Here is a 12,721-nt window from a genome sequence, read left to right as displayed (position 1 = left end):
TTTATAGCAGCTCTATCTGTAGTAGCAAAAACCTAGAAAGTAGAAACACTATCCATTGGTTAGGGAATGTTTTAAAAAGTTGTGGTACATAAATGTAAAGTAATATTAGAGTGCTGTGAGAAACCATGAATGGGATGAATACAGAGAAGTGTGGAAGACATGTGAACTAGAGCAAAATAAGCAGAACCAGAAAAACAATCTACACAATGACTCCAATAATATAAATGGGAAGAGCAACAAGAAAACAATGAAACTAAATGCTGTGAAATAACAAAAAATAGATTTAGACCAAAGAAAAATATGAAAAGGCACCTTTCTTCCTTCTTTGCAGAGAGTGGAGAGGAGAGGATGAGGGGCATGTAATGCTGTAGATGTCAGATTTTTTTTTACACATTGGTTAGTTTTGTTTGTTTCCCCCTCTCATTTTTTCCTGTATTGTAATTCTCTGGGAGGAGAGAGAGGAAGGATACATTTGAAATTGAAGGTGATATAAAAATAAAAATATATCACCAAAATATATATTTTTAAAAGAAAATTTAATATAATCAAATATTTCAGTCAGGTCTAATTCAACTGCAGTCATATGTATAGGACCTTTCCTTTCAGCTAATGTTTTATCATACTTAGTTATTTTTTAACTTCCCTCCAGAAATTCGACTTCTGATCATTTTAAGTATTGTACACCTACATCCAAATGATCTGAACATAAAATGAATGTAAATCTATAACTAGGGAGAAGAAATTAAAACCATGCCCAAGGGCACTGACAATATGAGAGGGCATGCAGAAACGACTAAGTTTAGCACCACCAAATTAACAAGAATAATTAACTAAAATATGAAGTTACTAAATTATTTCTCCTTTCCTCAAGAACCAAGCTCACCAGGCAGTCCTTACAGTCTCCTGGATTTGAAAATGTTTTTCATGCTACTTTTTCCAGGTGTACTTTGTAAAGCCCACCCTTCCTGCCAAAATTGCTAGTTAAGACTTTGAGATATCTCAAGTCCTAGAAGGGTAATTAACATGATTATCACAAGAGCAGTATATTGGGGGAATGCTCATGCTTTTATGCAAATCTTGGCAAACTACTCTTACTATTCATAGGTGTAATGTGTTTAGCATCAAATAAAAGCATTATGATTACATAGACTACACAAAATTGATTCCCTTCTATAATTCTATAATTTTCCCAAATTGGAGTAGGGGATGGCAAGTGTTAGATTCTATTACTAAGTTAAAGAGAAAGAAAAATGACATACTAGTCACATTTGTTCAGGAAATATAAAGAACAAAAGTAAAAGATAAAAAGATGATAAACTCCTCAAGAGAATAATCTACATCCCATTCTGTTTTTCTACCCTCTCAGCCACTTATAAACTGTTCTACAAATACTTATCAACTCAACACAGACATATTGTGATATACCTAGAGGTGGTGTTGAAGGAAAACACTTGTTGAATATATTTTTACTTCAGTTAAAAGAACAGGAAAGGATGAAAGAATTTTTATCTTGATCCTAGTGGGTGGAACTTTGAGCATGTAACAGTGTTACTTAACTGATGCTCAATAAATACTTGGTTGAATGAAATTAATGGACACATTTATTAAATTTTTGAAGGTCATACATTACAAATATAACCTCAATAATGCCCTTCATACCACTATTAACTAACATTTTCACAGGGCTTTAGAATGTACGTCTGTTTTACATACACCGTAATATATCAGTTAAGTAAGTACTACAGGTATTATCACTCTCATTTTTAGATGAAGAAACTGTGTCCCAGGAAGGGTAAGTGACTTACCTACAGTCACACTGCTAACAATTATTAGAGAGTTGGATTCCAAATCTAAGAGTCTATCCAGTAAAAGTGATCATTGGAAATCTGCAGCCTGCTTATACTAACCTCTGTTTCCATTTGAGCCACCCATAACTTGGAGTTATCAAACTTGTGGTGCCCTTACATTTATAGCCATGTAACGTCACTTAAAGAATACTGATGTTAAAAAGATAACCAGAGTAAGACATGCTGTTGGGAGTTGGTCTATCAATGCCTATATCTTTCACAGTTACTCTGCAAATGGACAATGAGAATGACCTAGAATTAAATAGAAGGAGGGAGGGTGGGATCACATTTGAGAAATTCTTCACTGTTTTCAGTGATCATAGACCGCTTTCTATTGTGAGATATTCATGTAGGACCAACAAAATAACTATAAAGAGCCTCAGTGTATGACTTATGGTAACATTTACTATATTGGGATAACATGTTATAATCGTGAGACTATATTCTTCCCACACCAGTGGGTTAATGAAAATTATATTATAAATAACAATACAGAGTTCTGGTATAAATTCTGTAAAATGAAGAAATTATAATGATTATGGTTGTTTTATGTGCTGTGTGGGGGTAATAGTGAAAGAGTTGAGAGGAAAGAAAAGTTGAAGTTCTAGGAACACAGAAATAAAGAAAAGAAACGGGAGCTAATGGAACAGGTGGCTCTAGAAAGAAAAGATGAAACCATATGGTAGAAGAATGTGTCATATAGTACAGAAATGTGGAAATAAGAGAGGGTGAGTTTCCTGTAGAGATGATGAAATAGGCAAGAGCAACTCGGTGAAGAAGAGAAGGGGGTTTGGATGTAATAGATGCGTGGGCACCCCTGTCTTATGGCAATGAAAGGTTGAAGAGATAAAAGGAAGCAAGATAATCAGCATGAAGTACTCATCTAGGCTGGTGTGTGGTCTTCATGAGGTTGGGAAGAGTCAAGGAATGTGAATAGAACATTACTAACTAATCAAGTATAAACTTGATTACGTATTTTATAGCAAAATTACCACATAACCACCTTGGGGAAGAATATATATTTGTAAAACTTCATTACCATGACTTGTTTAATCATATGGTAGGAAAAAATGGGCTAATCCATTCAACAGTGAATTCATAATTACTTTTAAATATTGGTTTCTTTCAACATCTCTATCACACTCCAATTAATAAATACTTTGAGAGGCAGGAGGAATGCACTATTTTACATGATAATATTCCTTGATAGGCCCTGATATTGATCCTATAAGAATTAGAGGGTACAGTCAGAATGCAAGGGCTTTGCCATATGCCCCACAACACTTAAGGACCTATGGTAGTGAGATCAAGGAAAAAAGCTGTGTGCTCTACTGGTATCCATGCAATATCAAGGAGACTAGAGGAAGGCCTCCAGCGTGTTGAATGAACTCTCCGTGGAGTTTTCCAGAATGAGAGGGCATAGTGGAGTTCTTATGTGCATCACTGGTAAGGATATCTATTTTGAGGAGATAATGAAATTATCTGATCATAACTTTTATAATTCTATCTTTCCCTCTTCCTTATAGCCCATAACCCTGTTCTTTGTCCTCCCTATGAGCTCCATTCACTCCATTCTTCCTTTGCACTGGCCATACCTTTCTTTCTATACTTCAATCCTTTGAGGAACCTATTCAACTCTATACTACCCTCTATGTTCAAATCTCTTGTTTCCATATCCTATCACTACTTATGCCTTGCTAAATTCCTTGGGTTACTTCCACCACCCACTGCTTTCTCTCTTACTGATGTACTGAACAAAGCTAGATAAAATCATAAAACCATGCTACTGGATCCACTATGAATTTGTTACATACACTGCAGTAAAGCAATCCTTTTATACTTAATCCATTCACTATCCCACTCATCATAGGAGCTATGCTAAACCTTTTCAACCATCCTGTTTCAAATGACACCCCTTTCTCCCACCATCAGCTGCAGATCAATTGAGGTCATTTGCCAAGCCTTCTCTTTTCTCCTCTCTTCATCTCACAGGCAGCTAGGTGGCACAGTGGACAGAGCACAGGGCCTGCAGTCAGGAAGACTCACCTCTCTGAGTCTGGCCTCAGATACCTACTAGCTGTGTGACCCTGGGCAAGTCACTTAACTCTGCCTCAGTTCCTCATCTATAAAATGAGCAGGAGAAGAAAATGGCAAACCACTCTAGTATCTCTGCCAAGAAAACCCCAAATGGGGTCACGTCACAAAGAGTTGGATACAACTGAAGGATGACTCAACAATGACTTCGTCTCACATCAGTGAGATGTCTTCCACCACTCTCTCCTTCACCCCTATCTCCATGAAGAAGTAACTCTTCTCCTTGCTAAGGCAAACCCCTCTATGTGCATTCTTAGCCCCTCTTCTATCCTGTCTTTTCCAACAGATTGCCCCTTTTTACTATCCCCTCTATCTCACTAATCTTCAGTTTTACCCTGCTTCCCTGCAGGCTACTGATAAGTCCATATTTCCTCATCCTTAAATAACCTGCACTTGATTCTCCACTATATATCACCCTATATCTCTCCTGCATTTTATGGCTAAACTTCTTGAGAAAGCCAGCTATAATAATCCTCTTCTCTCACACTCTGCTAACCCTTCATCAGTCTGGCTTTGAAACTCATCATTCAACTAAAACTACTCTCTCCAAAGTAACTGATGACCTCTTACTTACCATCCACACAGTACTGCCCTGGTGTAGGTCCTCATCACCTGGACTATTGCAAAAACCTTCTTCTTGGTCTCCTACCCACTCTAATCTAACTTCCACTCAAATGCCAAAGTTATCTTCCTTATGTTCAGGACTAATAGTGTTGTCATTACACACAGACATAGACGCAGACACAGACACAGACACACACACACACAGACACACACACACACACACTCAATGAAGCCAGAGGCCCTCTATTATCTCCAGGATTAAATATAAAATCCTGCTTGGTTTTAAAACCCTTCACAACCTGCGTCCTTCCTACCTCTCTAGTCAGATATCTATATGTGTATGTGTGTGTGTGTGTGTGTGTGTGTGTGTGTGTGTGTGTGTGTGTAAATTCCCCTCCATATACTCTATGATCCAGCAACATTGGTTGGAACATATGATCCACAACACTATCTTCAGATTCAGTTCCTGGAATGCTTTCCCTCCTCACCTACATCTCCTGCTGTCCCTTTTTTCCATCAAGATTCAGTTTAAATCCCATCAGCATTAAGAGGCCTTTCTCATTCCCTCCTTCCCTGATAATGCCTTTCTTCTGACATTACCTTTGAATTTGCACTTTATCTATCAGGTATATATGTAGTTGTTTGCATGTTGTCTCCATTATTAGAATGTGAGTTTGTTGTGAGTAGAGACTGTGTTTTTGCCTTTGTTTGGCACATAATAAATGTTTGTTGATTAAGAGAATGACATATCAAAGGACAAATACATAACATAGGACTAGTAATATAAAAATACTTATAATTCAACAGTATTCAATTTGGTGACCAAAAAAAGCTCATTTCCATGCAATAGCTAATTCCAATGGAGAATGTGATCATCTTTATTACTAAAGAATAAATGGTTAGGACATAAATCATTATCCCCACTGCTGTCCATATCTATAATGAAAAATATCTTAGATGCAATCAAACTTACCAATGAATTCTGGTGGACAGTCACAGATGTAGCTCCCTACCTTGTTGCGACATTTAGCCCCATTTTGGCAGGGTGCTGAAACACATTCATCCACTTCCCGTTCACAATATCTTCCTTGAAATCCAGGGACACAGTAACAGGAATAACCATTGATTCCATCCTGGCACACAGCTCCATTGCGGCAAGGGTTGGAACCACACTCATTGAAATCAGTCTCACAGTGCTTTCCAACAAACCCATCAGGACAGTCACAGTAAGGGCCAGAGGTGCCCTGGTGGCAAATGCCTCCATGTCTACAAAAGCCTGAGACACAGGACCTAAGAGTGATTTCACAGGTTTTCCCACCATATCCTGGTGGACAGCGGCAGAGAAAGCCAGGTTCTTCATCCAGATCAAAACAAAATCCATTTCGTTTACAGGGCTTGGAAGAACATGAAACCAACTTTTTAATGCAATCTTCCCCCACATTTTCAGTTGTGTTGGAACAGCGGCAAGTATTGTTCTTACCAACATTATCACATGTAGAATTATTTGGACAAGGATTTGAGAGGCATCCAGTGTCATTTCCAATGCAAAAGGATTCTGCAAGGGAAAAAAAAACCCACAAAATGACAGGTAAATATTCAGATAGCTGAGAAAAGCATAACATTTTTAAAAAGACAATTCTTTTTCTCTTAAAAAAAATCATGTAGCCAATAAGTCCTTTAGATAAATGAAATCTGTAAACTAAATAAATTTGATAAACCAAAACTTCCTATTAGAAACTGTTCTGAATAACCCTTCCTTACCTTTCTGCTTCCTTTTCTTTGATATAAGAGCAACTGAACCATGAAATAACCAAATTATTTGGGTATATAGGACTGGTTTAATGGTACTTAATGGTACAGCTTGAGATTTTGAAATTCACATTCTTTTATGAAGGATCGGGGTGGGATAATGAGTTTAAATTGGGGCATAAACAGAACTTGGTGTTCCTAAAAGTTATTTCTTTCTTCAAAACTGATCTGGTTACTTCTGACTTGGTTGTCTAATTGAAAGTGAATTTTATATTTAATTCACTGATATGGAATTTGACTAATATTCTAGGGTAATTACTTTTTAATGCTACCCTGAATATGAGTCATTATTATTGTGGAGAAACAGTGTGCCATAGTGTATAGAGAACTGGATCTGCAATCAAGAATATGTGGGTTCAAATTCGGCCCCAGATACTTTCTAGTAGTATAAACCTGGACAAGTCTTTCTCCAAGCCATTCTGTCCTCTACTCAGCTGTAAAATTAATCTTTCTAAGTGCAGATCTGCTCATGTCACACAACCTCACCTCTTTCAATAAACCACAATGGCTTACTATTACCTCTAGAATCAAATATAAAATCCTCCATTTGGCATTCAAAGCCCTCCACAACTAGGTCTCCTCTTACTATCCAGTCTCCTAACACCTTACTATCACTTGCCTCCCACCACATTCCAGAGATCCAGTGACACTGGCCTCCTTGCTGTTCTTCATACAAGATACTCCACTTCCAGATTCCAGGCATTTTCACTGGTTGTTGCTCATGTCTGTAATAGTCCTCTTCCTCATCTCTGCCTCCTGACTTCCCTGACTTTCTGTAAGTCCCCGTTAAAAACCCTGTCTTCTATGAGAAGACTTTCCTGATCTTCCTTATTGCTAGTGTATTATATTACATATCTCTATATGGATTATCCCAATTTTATACCATATTTATCATTTTTGTACATCATTGTTTTCATGTGTTTCCCATCTATCAGATATTTTTTATCTTTCTTTCTTTGTATCCCCAGAGGTTAGCACTGTGCCTGGTTCATACCAGTAATAGGCATAGTAGGTGCTTAATTAATGTTTATTGACCGACTTTCTGTCTTAAACTCTCTGTTTAAATTTCTGCATCTGTGAAATGTCAGAGTTGGACTTCATGGTCCCTTTCAGCTCTAAATCTATAATCCTATGAACTATGGTTAAATCATTCAAGTTTTTAATACTCTCAGGAAACTGCTGAAGACTACAAGTTGCAGGCCATAGGCATACATATAATTATAATTATGATTACTGTTATCATCATCCCACATCATTAATCCTATTCTAAACCAAAAAAAACCCCAATAGGTAGGATGAAAAATGAATTTTCATCTATTCTCATTTAGAGCCATGCTCCTTAATACTGACTGGTACTCAGTTCTGTTTTTAGACTGAAAGGAAAAGTATTTTTTTTTTATTAATTTGATGTCAGTATGATTTTCTGACAGGTCTCTATTTAATCACACTAAGATTTTTGGGAACTGCAGCATTCCCAACATAAGGCTCCAGCAATGAATTTTACTCAGTAGAGGAAAAATAATCCTTGACTTGTAGTTTGGCAGAGAGACAGATCTGAGAGACAAAGTTCCAGACGTGGATACAGAAACATCAGGGTTTGAATCCTACCCGACAAGAGCTGTGTCACCCCAGGCAAGTCCCTTAACCTCTTTAAACTTCAGCTATATAAGCTATTTCCATCTGTAAAATGAGAGTAGTAATAACATCCACTTCACAAGGCTACTGTTCAGTTAAATGTAAACCTTTAAGTGCCATATCTATGTGTTATTATATGACCTATTATATGGATACCTTTTAATGGCTTCTCAATTCACCATGGAGTTAACCACTAAAAGGGGGGGGGAGGAACATTTATAATTGCAAAAAAGGAAAGGAGAAAGAACAAAGGATAAAAATACTGTCTAAAATTTTTATATCAATATTTAAGGTGTTAGTGTTCCAGTTGAAAATACATAGCTAAATATGTCAGAATAATGCTGTTTTCCATTGCAAATTGTAAGGTGCTGTTTGTTTTCCCTCCAAATCCAAGCAGGTGTTATCTGAACCATAAAAAAATACTGAGGAATTCGCTGCATATTTGAACTGAGAGCTTCCCCTAATTTAGTAGCCACTTTTTAGGATGATGGTTGGAAATCCCCAAAGTGCTGTCCAAACAAGTAGAAAACTGGTAGGCTTGTAAAGAAAATTTCCATTAAGCAATAAGGAAGAAAATAATGTGCATTTTAATTCTATAATGGAAAGGAAAATAGATATTTCCCCCCCAAGAAACTGCATCTGAAGTACCAAAATTAAAAAACGAACGATTTTAATCTAACCACAAGTATGGACTCTAAAGAAATATGATTTCCTTCTTTTCCTCTTAATGGTAATTCTTTGGTCCAAATTACCCAGATAACTGTACTTAACTTGCCACAAATATCCCTTTGTCCATGGAAAAATGTCAAACTGAGTCTTAACCTGTGTTAACTAAAATCTTTAAAATGGAGCAATTTGGCAAGAGAAGATTGGATGCCTCTGTGATGAAGATGAAACCTCAGAAGACTAGCAACATGATTTCTACTGTCCTATCAATGCACAGCAAAAAGTGATCAAAAGAAAAATCATAATCTGAAATGTGTAAATGTTTATTAAGCACCTATTATGGCAAAGTGCTGGGACATATGATAGATACCAAATAAACCATTCCTTCTCTCATTGAGCTTCTATTCTATGGGATGCAATACATACACAGATGATAGCCCAGGGGAAACTGAGGAAGGAGAGAACACTAACAAGAGTTGAGGTTGTATCAGGAAAGCCTTCATGGAAGAGGTGACATTTGAAATGAGCTCTGAAAGCAGATATGAATTCTGAGAGGTAGAGATGGAGGTGTGGGGGAGGGGGAAATCATATTCTAGGCATGGGAGTTGGACTGGATGAGTACATACAGGAAGGAATATGAAATACCAAGTTCAGAGTCCAGCTATCGCCACTGTATATATAGAAATATGGCCTTAGAGAAAACTGAACAAACAGTACCTAAGAATTTGAAGGAAAGAGATGAGTTTAAGTGGGCATGTGTCCAAAAGCTTAAAAATCTTTATGATTGTGTATTTTCAAGACATCTGTTTGGGATGTATGAGAGTATTCTAGAGCTAGCTCAAACCAGCTTGGGAGAAGCTATTGTTAAATTTTCAGTGTATTTACACCACTAATACATGCAAAGCTACAAATCTGGGCTTGATTTATTGTTTTGTTGATTGTCTAGACCAGGGGTGAGGATGCTTTGGCCTTGAGGCCACATGTGGCCTTCTGGGTCCTTGGGTATGGTTTCTTGATTGAGTCCAAGTCTTACAGAACAAATCCTTTTATTAAGAGGATTTGTTCTGTGAAGTTTGGATTCAGCCAGAGGGCTGCACTTGAGGATCTAAAGGGTCACATGTGGCCTTAAGGCAGCAGGTTCCCCACCCCTGGGCTGGACTTAAGGTCATAGAGAAAATGTTAATAATGCAAATTAAGTTAAAAGTGTGTTATGAGTACTTTGTTGGGGGGGAGGAGCCGGTTGTTAAACCTTTACTAGCCTACCCCAGTTATATCCAATAAAATCTCTTCTATGGCACTGGACATGAGAAAATTAATGAAGTGGAATAAGGTGGCCATTATTCTTTCAATATCTCTTTTTAATCTACTACCAACGTATTCAGTTTTAAATGATGATAATAGTATTCTCCAGGAAAGCAATAATACAATCAAACTTGTACATCTTTAAGAACATACACATAAAATGTTTCCAAATATAAATAACAGTCATGGTACTTTAATAATATTTGATAAATACTTTTATATAGTACTTTCAAATCTGCACTGTTTCACATGTAATTTCATTTGCCTCTCATAATAGTTCTGAATTATGTATTAGCCCCATTTAACAGATGAGAAAAATGAGACTTGTAGAGTTTAAGTGACTTATTCATAATGACACAGCTTGTAAGTATTAAAAGTAGAATTTCAGCTTAGATCTTCCTCCAGGTTAGACTCCAAGTCTAACCCACTTTCCATTAATCTGGCTACCCGATCTTTCTTATGAGTGTTTGTTTATAGTAGATTCAAAAAGTTTGTGTTCAAATTCCAGTTTTTATTAATCAATAAACAAGCATTTATTTAGTGCCTAGTTTGCACCAAGAAAAATGATAAGTGAGATTTTTGTACTGGAAATGCAAAGATAAAAATGAAAGAGTCAATCCTTACCCTCAGGAAACTTTCATTCTATTTAAGGAGATAACACGTGCACATAAAAATATATACACTGACTACCTATATGGCTTTTGGCACTAAACCTGTCATAGCTTCAGTTTTCTCATCTGTACAATGAGGTTGGACTTGTTCCAAAAAATGGATTATTATTCCTTCCAATTCTAAATGCTACAATCAAATTCAAATAAAAAAAAATTTGGATAATTTCTCATTTGGCTGTTCAATTACCTCAGTCAATGAAAAGCTGCCCTGTGCATGCAAATTCATCGTATCATTGTAATTCTGTTATTTTATTCCCTCCTTCTAGGAGTAGAGATATGCAGTGGATAGAGACTTGCTTGGCCTTGGAGTCACTAAGACCTGGGTTCAAGTGTTGCCTTTCTCTCTGATACATACTAGCTATGTGGGTATATGCAAGCTCTAGGAAGCTCTCTGAGAATATAATTTGGTCAGTCAGTCAATAAACTTTAATTAATCAAGTGCTGACTATGTGCTGGTATTGTGCTATGCACTGGAGATACAAAAAAAAAAAAAGGAAAATACGATGGTCTTTACCCTTAAGGAGCTCACTTTGGAATGGGGGAAAATGTGCAAACAACCAGTTAACAGATGAGTGGCTGATCTGCTTTGGTGGATGGGATTTTCACATTTGGGATTCTCTACATAGATGAAATCACAGGTCCCAAATGCACCCCTTCCCTCCAAATCAAAGAAATCTAAAGGCAGTTGAGGATGCTGTTGTTCATTAAAGTAATTTTAAAAATGAAAGGATCACAATTGAAAATGTTTGCTGAGTCAATACAGTAAGTGGAGACTTGCTCTTGTGATATTGGATATTGTGACAAGTCATCCCTTTTATGTGAATTGTAAGAAATAATTAAAAATCTTCTCTCCCTTATGTTTATTTTCAGGAAAGTTAGCATATCTTTCCTGGAATGGTACCTACTGATGTATTGAAGATGGATTATTGGGTATGCATAAGATAGAAAAGGCCAAGGTCAGAACAATGTCCAGAGTAAGCTTATAATCATCAGCTATGGAACCAGTTTGTCAACCAGAGAAAGACTTTGAGTGCCTCCTACATATGGAGTAACTAACTGTCAATAGATTCCAAAGAGGTGTGATAGGCAAGTTAATTTACTGGTGTTCCAGATATCTCAGCTACATTGCATTACACTTCCTAATTGCTATTGATTCCACTGGCCCATCAGTTGTCCATATACTCTGAATTATTTTTTCTAGCTTTGGTTGTGACCTAGATAGCCATCCACGCTGTTTTGCTCAGTCCCCCACCTTGTGAACAAAATTGTGTATTTTCAAGACATCTGTTTGGGATTAGAGGTGAGAAAGAGACCTGGGTTAACTGGCCACAGACTTTCACGGGCTTGAAAATGAACAAACCTGATAGCCACAGACAATGCTATTTTAACAATAAAAGAAAAATGAACCACCATATCATTCCCTGGAGGCTACAAGGCTCATTGTATAAAAACTCTCCAGGTAGTTATTATTAATGATATTAATGGTTAAAAAAAATTAAAGTGCTTTTTGACTATGATTGCCAAAAATACAATTCCAGGCCTTGAAAAAGCATTTAAAAGTTCTAACTGGAATTCATTTACCAGGGAAATCACAATGGAGTGCTTTAGTTCAGGCTCTCACTTGTGAATCATATACCTAGTTGTAAATTTTAATAGGATGTGAAGTCTATTTGAGACTTTCAGACCAATTTGGTTTTCTGCCGAATTACTTGCTTGCAGTAAAGTTTGCCATCTACTGGTCATTTTAAATATTTCTAGAAGATTGAAATAAAAGAATATAGTAATATGTAACACAGTACTGCTAAAATTTGACAATGTAGTTTCTGGATTATAAATGATATATATATATATATCATTTGGTATCAAGATTGCTTGGTAGATATAATAATAGACCCGGAAGGCACAAGATGAAGTTGCTATGGTAGAATGTCTTTATTTAGTTTTCAACTAAGTAAGACAAAAAGGAAACAGGAAAGAAAGCCAATTTAGGGGTTCAGGTTATGTATAACAAGTTTTCAGAGGATGCTTAATTGCCATCTTCAGACATCATTATAAATAACATCTTTACAATGATACTTCACCCATTTTTAAAAATCATTTTGACAATTTGGTACTGAATAAGTATCTGTTTGG

At 36.6% G+C, this 12,721-nt stretch overlaps 1 protein-coding gene across 1 annotated transcript in view; it reads right to left on the bottom strand.

Annotated features, from left to right (window-relative positions):
- The window catches only part of CRB1 (crumbs cell polarity complex component 1), a 165,574-nt gene extending 158,557 nt beyond the window's left edge, over positions 1-7,017 (bottom strand). Inside the window, exons 1-2 of the mRNA XM_036755520.1 lie at positions 6,924-7,017; positions 5,479-6,060 (exon numbers count right to left, since the gene is read on the bottom strand). Of these exons, the coding sequence (XP_036611415.1) occupies positions 5,479-6,060; positions 6,924-7,017 (676 nt within the window). The remainder of the gene's footprint in view (positions 1-5,478; positions 6,061-6,923) is intronic.
- Between the last annotated feature and the right edge of the window lie 5,704 nt (positions 7,018-12,721).

The sequence above is a fragment of the Trichosurus vulpecula genome, chromosome 4, assembly GCF_011100635.1.
Source record: "Trichosurus vulpecula isolate mTriVul1 chromosome 4, mTriVul1.pri, whole genome shotgun sequence".
Lineage (NCBI taxonomy): Eukaryota > Metazoa > Chordata > Mammalia > Diprotodontia > Phalangeridae > Trichosurus > Trichosurus vulpecula.
The sequence above is the reverse complement of the archived record's forward strand: the minus strand, read 5'-3'. Positions and strand labels throughout refer to the sequence as shown.